Raw genomic sequence first — 11590 nt, forward strand, 5'->3', positions numbered from 1 at the left:
AAAATTGTTTTCCGTAATTTATTGGCTCATTCATATACATGAAGTCTCATTAACCTTTAATCGGTCAGGGAAATTCTGCATCTGTTTCATAAACTTTTTATAGGAATTTCCCTGCCAAAGTTGACCATTTTTTGATCTAAGACTTTCTTTATGGCGTTTTTCCTCACGATCTAACATTAACCCTTAAGTAGCAATTTTATGTATGTGTACTCAACACATCGCATCGCAGACATTAAAAATCAAAAAAAAAAAAAAAAATGTGTGCAACTTCTTTATGACCTTATTTTTAGAAAAATGATCTACTATATGCAACTTTACAGAAATTGGTTAAATAAAGTTAAATTATAAATGAGTTTTATTATCATAGACATGATTACAATTATTTTTCATTTTACCATATTACTGCTAAGGTTATTACAGAATTTCATTAATTAAAATAGAATTATTACTATGATTGTTAAACGACATGCTATCCCTACTCTGCTGGTGAAAGTACTCTTTGAATCAACCGTGGTAGGGACAAGAAAAAGATGGCGCGTAACCAAATAATGTGACGCGTAACCGAAAAATGTGACGGTAAATTTATTTCCCACGCCGATAAAGAAGTTTAACTTCAAAAATTTGTAATGTATATTTTATTTGTATGATATTTTATACATAGATCTTTTAAGAAAATAATATCCCGAAACACTACCATTTGAAAGCTTACACATTCTTAAAAGGCCGCCAAGGCGCTTGCGAACCTTGGCAGTTGGCAGTTAGTGTCCATTGCGCATATAAAAAGAAAATTCCATTGGTCCAATTTCACAGTCATGATTCAACACAGGACCTCAGTCATTAGAATTGGTAAAACCCACGCTTATCAATATTATATCTTAGTTACTATCTATCTAAAATGTTTTAATAGATAGCACAAGATAATATTTTCTTACAAATAAAGTACTCGTTATCCTTAATTACGCATGTTTTATCAATTAAAAGAAAATAAATATAGAAATGTTTTAGAAAAAATTACGTTAAAAATATTCTTCCCAATACCTCATTTATCACATATACTACAAAACCTTCACTAGTCCTCATTCAACTGAAAAATCCCAACCGTACACCAGCGCACAATTAATCACGTTATAACGATCCGAACGTAGGAATTCAAACCGCACCTATATTTGGACCGAACAAGAAACATCATTAAAACAGACATAGACAATAATTTTATTTGCAAACGTCAGGTCAACAGCTTTATGGCAAATGTCTTTAGTCTATGACTCGCTTATAACTGGACATTAATAGAGCAAACGTTCTACATTTTACAGTTATATTAATTGAGGATTTGCTTTGACCATACAGTTTTCGTTCGGAAGCCGATCGCAAATATTTTAAAATTAAAATAAGGATAAATTAATTTAATGATATTTGCATCATTTTTTAAAATTATATTAGGTCCTTACATATGAAATTGGCGTTTTGTATCGGAGGAACAAAAATTCGAATATTTTTAAATATAATATATTTAATTAATCAAAGTATGAACCATTGTTTTCTATGCACTTTTGCCATCTCATAGGTAGTTCATTGATCCCTTTACTAAAAACACCAGTCGGACGGGAATCAATAAAATCTGTGAAGGCGATTTGGACTGCCCCATCAGAGTTAAATTTTTTCCCTTGCAAGAAGTAGTCCAAATTTTGAAAAAAATGGAGGATGGATTGATCTGTTGAAGCAAGGTCCGGGGAGTACGGAGGATGTCTTAGACATTCCAATTGAAGCTCTTCTAATTTGGTAGCCGTCTGTTGTGCAGTGTGTGGTCTAGCATTGTCGTGAAGTAGCAGTGGCGTGGAGCGATTGACCAGCCTAGGTTGTTTAGCCGCTAGCTTTTCCATCATGGTTTGCAATTGCTGACAATAGACATCAACCGTAAGAGTCAAATGCAATGAACAATACCGGCACTAGTCCACTAGTAACTTTTTTGGGGTTAATTTTCGCTTGGGGCAGGATTTGGCTGGCTGGCCGGGATCCAACCATTGCGCTGAGCGCTTCCGATTATCGTAAAGAATCCATTTTTCATCACAGGTAATGATTCGGTTTACACCGCGCGTTTGCCGGTTTGCTTCAGTCAATTCGTGAGGTACCCACCTTTCAAGCTTTTTAATCTTCCCAATTTGCTTCAACTGAAGTAAAACAGTTTTATCACTAACACCGCAGCATGCAGCTAACTCGGACGTGGTTTGCGATGGATCCGCTTCCACAATAGCCTTCAATACTTCATTATCAACTTGGGTCTCAGGCCGTCCACAGGGCTTATTCTGCAGGTCGAAATTTCCAGAACGAAAACGTTGGAACCAAAACGAACTGTGTTTTCTTTTGCAACATGACCGCCATACACATCATTCACCCTTCGAGTCGTTTCCGCAGCACTAGTGCCACGGCGGAACTCGTACTCGTAAATAATGCGATACTTTAAGTTTTCCATTTTGTAAAATGAGTGACGCAACAAAACAGAAGAAAAAAACAAATTAATGACGGTCATCGAAGCACAAATACATGAGTAAATAGCTGTACAAATTTGAATTGGAAATTCCTAACCAAAGAGGTATTTGAGGTCAAAGTGGCCAGAACGACAAAACGCCAATTTCATATGTAAGGACCTAATATAATAAAAAAAAATGATTGCAAATATCCTTAAATGGGTCAAATCTTTAATTCGCATTTTCAGAAGATGAAACCGGAGAGCTTATTTTGACACATGCGACGCCGTCAGTTGACAAAATTTAAGAATATTTTTTTAATAAATGATACTTAAACAGATAATACCTAACACACATGTGAACAGACTAAGTCGCGCAAACCCTTCATAAGATATAATATCTCTATTCAGACTAAAAAAAGTTATGCGGCTTCACTTGTGTGTGACGTTCAGACGAAAGAAACCCTTCTATCATTAAACGTATAATAACCCTAATAAAATAATTATAGTTATAGAGCAACAAGAGCTCTTTTGGAACTAAAAAACAATGTATTTTAACTGCACTTTTCAATTCGTTTCGTATTGTAAACTGCTGTGTTGTGGTGGTAATAACAAATTTTATAGAGTACGTATGCGTACTTAGTACGTATAAGTATGTACTTATAGAACACTTGGTATGAAAGACTTTTTGAAAGTACAAAAAGTATCCGAGTATTGTTAGTAATATATGACCTAAAATCGCTCAGGTACGATATGATTCCTTTTGTACTCCAAAATTGTAATTTATATTGTCTGTAAGTTATGACGACTTGTTAATTAAAACAGATAATTAAAAATGTTTTAAATAAATTCAGTAAATGTTACATTAATTTGATAGTTACAGATACACTTATTCAACTCTGAATTAATCAACCTTAATATGCAATTCAAAGAATCCAATTAATTATGTTAAATAACAAACTAAAATGTTATTTGACACGAAAAAATTTACTGAGAATAATTTATACAATATGGCTGTGTATGCTAAAGCATAACGTGAAAATAATAATTAATAATATATATGATTTAAAATATTAATTTTTAGACGCCGGTCACGTGACAAAACAGTCTAGATTAGTAGAATCGATGATAACGTCACAGGCCAATCTAATCCTTATACTGTCTTGCAATTTACTCTCGTCGGAGAATGATTATGATCGAAATAATCTAACAATGATAATCAGGTATAGAATTTGATGTTTGTTCGAGTGTTTACAGACATAGTACGTTGACGCAAGGCGGCGTCATCTTCAGAGTCAGAGATTTATATATATATTTAAAAGATGAGAATTAAAATTACAATTTCCATAGATTCTATAGGCACTAATAAATTATCTAAAATATATAGACAGTTTGCATTTTTGGCAGCATAAATTTGGCGTTATCTTAAGGGGTAATTTAAATTTGTATGAATTTGTCAAGTAAATCAAACACATGAACAATGTATTTAAATGGAACACAATATCATTTCAAAGCAAGAACAATGTTTATATAGTATGAAATAGTATATATTGTATATGTTAAAACAAAATGTATAATTTTTGAAACGTACATTAACGATAGCGTATTCACAAAAACCATTAAATTAAACCGATTTGAGCGGCTCTTATTAGTTAAATTTATATAATTATTTTCGTTCCAAAATAATGACGTGGAATATCGTTTTCATTAATGCAAAATTTTGTTTGTGACAAAGGTTAAACTTTATAATTTTTATTTAGCAAGGTAATAAAGTTTAAATCTAACATTTTAATTTTTTTTATCAATTTAACATTTGAAATGTAATAATGATAAAACTATTATGTCCAACAATTTGCTTCATCATTAAAGTAAGATTTTTTTAAACGAAATATAATGAAACTGGTCTTTAAGCTAATACGCAAAGCTTCAAGGACTATGGGAAAGTATACAGTAAATCCAAATGAACCATGACAATCCAAAAAATCCACCTAAAACATTAAAAATCAAACCGATACTTCCTAAAGGAAATCTATAAGACCAATTCGCCAATTGAATAAACAAGAATATCTCGAGATGTTGTTAAAGGCAACTCACTGAACGAGCAATCGCTTTCTTTGTAAACATTTTGATTTATGCTAGCAAGTGGTATTAAGGGCACTCGATATTATTTTTATATCCCCGATCCCACTTCTCCCGAGGAAATTATCGATGTTATTAGTAATGATAGAAATGGTAAGTGAAAATGTTATTATGACCTATATTCATAGGAACTAAAACACTGAGCACTTCGACGTAAAACCAAGGTATAGAAATCCCTTCCAAACTAGCCACGACCAATTTATAATAGATCCAGTAATCGCCAGTAATCGAACAAGGATACGTTATAGCCTACAGATATTAAGAAATTATTGTGGGTATTGAATTGAATCAGCAAGTTAATCTCAACTTTAAATTAAGTTAACTGTGGACCGCATCAATCGGCTGAGAATATAATTACTAAGCCTATATATTATCCTATAGTGCGCCTAGCACGAATAACCGTATCGTTTCGATAATACTTGTGATTTTATCATTGATATATTATTTTTAAAAGAAAGAAAACAAATTAATTGTGTTTGATTAGTTGGAACGGTAAAAACTTTTCTTAAAAAAAATGTTTTGGTGCATACCATGTACCACGGAATTGTTACGTTTATACTCACAACACAGTAACTTCCTAGTGTATCATGTCCATAATCCGTCATGAGTTTTATATTATTACTAGCTGCCCCCGCGAACTTCGTTTCTCCTTAATGTGGCTTTAGTTAGCCTTAATACCGTGACACGAAAGACTAATTTCACTGTATTATCGTCACTATAATACAGTGAAATTAGTCGGTCTAAGTAACACGTGGTTGGCTATGCTAACACCAAAAATTAAAAAGTAGAAATAATTGAATAACACGGTATTTCGTTTACTACAAAATAAATTTAATTTATACTTTAGCCTCAATAACACGTAGTAATCATGATATTCAATTGTAGCTTATACGACACGTTTGTCGGTTTACCATAGCAGTGCCATCTATTGATTACTTACTCAATCCAGTCGAAAAGTATCGACATCTGTTAGAATCTTTTGGAGTTAACAGATAATTGTGACTGTCAATTAATTATAGACAAAAAAATTGCAATAAAATAAAATTGCTACTATAATTAAAGATCTAAGCTATCCTATCTCTTAAGTTGGACCAGACTGCTCACGATGAGCCAATTTAATTTAAAATCGGTTAAGTAGTTTAGGAGCCCATCGCGGACAAACATCGTGACAGGAGATTTTTTTAATTAAATATTACTGATGCACTCCCAGTGCAAAAAACTTAAGTGGAATTAGTCAGGCCACACCGCTCGCATGAATAGCAGATGGACAAACAGGGTAACAAGGTGGAACGGGCCACCAGGGAAAAGGCAGGTCGGCTGCACGGTGACGAGCTTCGAGTCGGTGGGAAAGATTGGGAGCAAAATGCTCAAGATAGAGAGAGGTGAAGACAGTTGGTCGATACTCTTTAAGAGCTCTTTGAATAAAAAAATATTAAGTTACTTTTGTATAAAATTTTAAATGTTTGTATCTTTTGTAATGAAGGATGATGTTACAAGGAATATTTTTTTTATAGAACAGGGGGCAAACGGGCAGGAGGCTCACCCGATGTTAAGTGATATCGCCGGCCATGGACACTCTCAATGCCAGAGGGCTCGCGAATGCGTTGCCGGCCTTTTAAGAATTGGTAAATACTTCAGTGGGCAGTTGATTCCACATAGCGGTGGTGCGCGGCAAAAATTGCCTTAAAAAATGCTCAGTCGTGGAACGGCGGACAAGTGGAAGGACCTGGTACTGGGGAGCTCCCGCCCAGAGGTGAGGTAGGTAGTTAGGCTAATCAATGAAGAATTATTATTATTAATTATTGTATCTGAATTAAATAGGTCATAATGCATACAGAAGTGGTAGAACTAACGATTTATAGCCTTACACTCCAAAATAAAATATTCATCATTTTTCTTTATAGGCAAGTACTAGGTTTTACCGAACATAATTATCATATGTACAAATCTAACTTCTTCATGACGCTTGACTACTAACAATTTTTAAAAGTGTTTGAATGACCTCAGGGACGAGAAATGCTCGCTTAACCAAAGCTAAACCAATAACCACTTACTGAGGAAAATTAATATTTTAGTCACATATATTTATATATATATATATATATATATATATATGTGTGTGTATGTAAACCAATCCAGTCTCTCATATTCGAAATTTAAATTTATTAAGTACGATTGTATCACGCGGACCGCATTATGCTGGAGACTCTTATGACGATACTGTTTCGTGATATACTATATAATTTCATGTAAAACAAAGTGTTTACTATTGGCCTATTAAATTACTTTTGATTTGATTTGATATTCGTAGCTCACGTTATGCCAAAAACATTTATAAACAAAATATTTATGAAAGAAATTGCTGATAAGTTCCGTTCCGGTTGACGTTTTGACGACACCACGAATCTACATCCCAAAGCACAGTAAGTGACGCCATATGTGAATGTCGTGTAAGGTGATCCCGGATTTGATTTTTAAAGAAAACAGAATCATTTTATATACTGCATCGGATCGCATTCTTAAATGGAAGACGACTCTGAAAACGAGCATAAATCTGCGTCTTTATCGAGCTAATGCTACGCTAATTATAAACGCGTGGCGATTTCTTAAATAGTCACAGTTACGCCTCGAGAATATAGGCAATCTCTTCAACGGATACATTGCATTCATTCGTTACATAGCAATTAACAGTTCACTATTTCGCTTTTATACTATTGTGGTACGTGAGTGGTTAATATAGAGTAAAAATAAATTCCTCTATTATTTAAAGCACCCGATGACCTATGATAAAATAAACAGATATGTCTGCACAACGTTCATCTAGGTCATTAAGAATGAAACTTCAATACGAAAGATAATTTATCCAATCCAGATAAACTCAAACTAGTTTCAAAGAGATTCATACTCAAATATTCATCTCTTAGAAGGGGGCAGTCAAACTACAAAACAAACTTTAAATCGCGTGAAACCACAATCTAGAAGAAAATTATTAGAAGTTTATTTTCGAAAATTGAGTTCACCTCATAAGTTTTAGCCACTTATAGTAGTTGTAGGTAGTTTGGGATATATCTCTTTTTCTTCTAAATTTAAATAAAATCTTATTACAAAAAAAGAAAAAATTAAGTTTCAATTTTCAGTTTTCATATAAGAAGGATATACTCGTGCGTCACATAGACAAAGCTTTTAGTTTTACACGTCGTAATGTCAGACGCCATTTGTTTTAACACTAGATTTAAATTACTTATTCGAGGGTGCATAATACTTAATTACGTTAATAGTTTTTAATATAATTAAGTATTATTAATATTTTTCGTTCAAAGTAGATGTTTACGTGTAATATTTTTTGTAAACTAGCCTATCCACGGTGTAGGCCCGGTTTCTATATCAAACACACCGATCGTAAATGCTATAAGTTATAGATTTGTGTAACAAGAGCTTATTTAAAAATATTACGATGTGTAGCATTTGTAACTTATATCTTTAATAAAGAAATCGGACAAAGGCTACGTTTGTAAATTTCTTGTATTTCGGACACAAAAAAAATTGTCCTAATCAAAAAAATGGATATCGTTGTGCATAACTATATGATACTGTTTGTGATTCTTAAACAACAATTGTTAAGAGTTTGTAAGCATAGCATACTGCCACCATGAACGTTCATGCACATTATGAAGATCATATTTCAAATAAAACATCAAGCTTGCTAACATTTTCAAGCACAACCTAAAAACGTCATTCGCACATTAACAATATGCTGTTTAGTTATATTTTTTTTATTTAAAACAAACAACTGTAAACGTAATTATTATGAGAAAATTTATAAACTTACAGAATAATTCCTTTAGTAAAGTTTGATAAATTGTAAGATTGAGTTTGAAATGTTTAGCAAAACCGATGCGGAGAGCCGTCTAATCGTATTATAACTTGGACTTATCTGCTTAAAAATCTTTAGTACGTTTCTCAAAGGGCTTTGTACAAAGATTTACTAAATATAACATAATATTTTCAATTAGTCATTAAATACATAAAACATATTTATACTGAATAATTCGTATCGAATTTTCATTTTTAATGAAATGAAAATGTCGAACGAACTTTGCAGATATTTCTGTTTAGTTTATATATACAAAGACACAAATTTATGTTTGTTTCCAAAGTCGGACCTTGTTCCTATAAGTTACACAGATTTATGCCTGTTTTTAGAGTTGGAACTAACACCGTAATTATGAAAAAATATATCTAAACAATAAAAAATAATTATCTCTAAACACACACGTTTTTCCCAAAAAAACAGTTCTAAAATTGGAAAAAAACGCGCTTCAATGATAAAAGTATTATATCCTTATTATGTTTACTGGTTTGTTTACATTTATTTGATACAATAGATTTCTTGTTATACATAAATCACCATATTGATCTTTATACATTTTCTGCCCATTAATAAGTTCCCAACAAAATGATGATATAAAATATTTTATTCAAAAATCTCTCCATTGTCAACAATGCTAATAATTTATATCTTCATTTCCTCTTCAATTCAAGATTGTTTCTGCTATACATTAGGGAAGTTCTTCGAAAGTCATATTCTGTTTTTCTATTATCTTTTATCATACTTTGTAAAGTACACAAAATTGAACTTCTGGGTATTATTTTTCTTAACTTTTGCTTGTTCCAAAAGTCAAATGTGAGAATAAAATAGCAATTAAACATTTTAATATTAAATATATATTTTTTTTACTTTTGAATGTAAATTTCAGATTCAAGTTTAAAAAATCTAAGAATATACAGTCACATACAGTATAACTATTATTTATAAACGATATTCATTTCCACGTGAGCAAGACGCGCCGGCAATAACTAGTTAAATAACAAAATAAATAAAAACGTAATCTAAATCTAATCAAGCTATGAATACTATTCAATTACTGTGTCTACGAGTTGGACTCTTTTGACAGTGCTCGAGGATTCTCTTATTATTTTGAAGTACGGACTTTAAAATATTCATCAAAACACATCTTAATTTAACAAAATAGATACAAAACGAAATACTATTTATATTCAGCAATTAACAGAATTTTAAAATTATTATGTAGTCACGATATTACAAAACTTACCCAAAGTTTTTATGTTTCTGAGAAAACATTAGGTACGAGTTATTAAAATTTTAATTAAGTTTATTATGTTTATAATAAAATCAAATTTTCATATGAACTACATTCCGAAAAGTAAACGTTTAAATGATTTCATAGTCAACAGCTTTATAAAGATCTCATTACGTGTTATTTTAAAAAAGTATCATAATGGTTGTAATGATCTTCCAACAGCGTGGTTCAATAATGCTAAAGGTCAATTCAGAGTCGATATAGTACAAACTGACATACGTCCAGATCCAACACGGTTTTAAAACACGAAAGTCATATTTTAGATATCTTCAAAGTCGCGAAATAGAGCTACTTAGCGGCTAAGATAAACAAGCCAGTGTGAAGTTTGATTAACTACGGTTTCAGCTATTACGAGTTTGACGGGAATTTGTATAGACGTTAATTGTATCAAGACAAATATAAATACAAAATGAGAGAAGTGTACTGGCTTTCATGGCTTAGTTTGCGAATACCCTCAAATATATAAGACGATTGTTATAAACCAATATCAAGTAACTGCTACACTTTAGTACATTGGTAATTGATAACTTTTTTGTTCTATTCTTATTCTACTGTGATATTAGTGTGTCTTTTTAATAAGATGGCTAGAAAGTAATGAGACTAATAAATTTTATATTTCTTATCTTGTGCCGTGTCTAACTATTATTATAATTTAAACAATTGGAGACTTTTCGACATATATTCGAAGAAGATATCATTATTTTTTATTTGGTGTGAGCTTTCCAATAATCCTATACCCACTGACTTTAAACTTTAATTTGACTTAGTCATACGTCTTAAACTTTTCTACAGCGATTACACAAAAAAACGACATTAATCTACAAGATCGCTATATATTCTTAATGTTTACCTGTCCGTGATTAATAAAACCATGCCGGATCGCCAATTCATCTGCATTTCCACTAGGCACATGTATCGCGAACTGATCGTGGTACAGTGGCTCACACAAGTTCAGAACTGCTAAAAGCACGACCACGAGAAACGGTGGCATAACTCACGTCGCGCATTGCACGCTACCGTTTACGTACTTTCATTATATCGCTTACGTAATATATAACCGCACAAAATGCGTGCTTACAGGACAGCGTTCCTTCGTCAACTGATCTCGTGTTACTGAAGTTCTACCCTCTATGTGGTTTGCGCATGCGGACTAAATGGCGCCCTTTCTTCATCTTGCTATCAAAATGTATTGTGTGCATAGCTTTAATTGACAGGAATTCTTAATTGGATCAACGCCACGAACCTATATTTAAGGTCTTACTGCGTGGCCTGCCAATCTACGGGTTGATATCGGCATATTTCAGTTAGTTAATATATAGGTAATAAATAGATCCTATATTATTTATTTGTCTACGTCGACGAATTCGTATTCAGTTATGTAGGACTTACCATAAACTACAGTTTTTTGTTAAAATACTTCTTTTTTTGTTGTTGTTTTCTTTGTAACTGCTGTATTTTTATCTAATACGTCTTCTGTTTCTTGCCTGCTATTGCACTTTTTTAATATTGTAATAAACAATTAATTTATAAGCTAAATATATTTTTGTATGAGTAGGAGTTTTTGTCTGAATGTGAGATAAATATTTTAAATTGTTGGATACTTACCTACGTATCCAACTATCCAACGTATCCACTGCAAAATATTTAGAAAATGAAAAACGGCTTAATGTAGAAAGTTGCCTATACTTTTATTGTATTTCGAAGTAATCTCCGTTCCTCTCTACACATCGTTGCATTCGATGGAACCACTGAGAAAAATACTGGGCCCATTCTTCCTTAGGGGTCTCTTCTATAGCATTTTCGTACGCTGTCACCGCATCTTCAG

At 32.3% G+C, this 11590-nt stretch overlaps 1 protein-coding gene across 1 annotated transcript in view; it reads right to left on the reverse strand.

The window, feature by feature from the left end:
• Positions 1-10849, reverse strand: part of LOC123706841 (furin-like protease 2) — a 32920-nt gene extending 22071 nt beyond the window's left edge. Inside the window, exon 1 of the mRNA XM_045656338.1 lies at positions 10616-10849. Within this exon, the coding sequence (XP_045512294.1) occupies positions 10616-10756 (141 nt within the window). The 5' untranslated portion in view covers positions 10757-10849. The remainder of the gene's footprint in view (positions 1-10615) is intronic.
• Positions 10850-11590: the final 741 nt, after the last annotated feature.

Source organism: Pieris brassicae, chromosome 3 (assembly GCF_905147105.1).
Source record: "Pieris brassicae chromosome 3, ilPieBrab1.1, whole genome shotgun sequence".
NCBI classification, from domain to species: Eukaryota; Metazoa; Arthropoda; class Insecta; order Lepidoptera; family Pieridae; genus Pieris; species Pieris brassicae.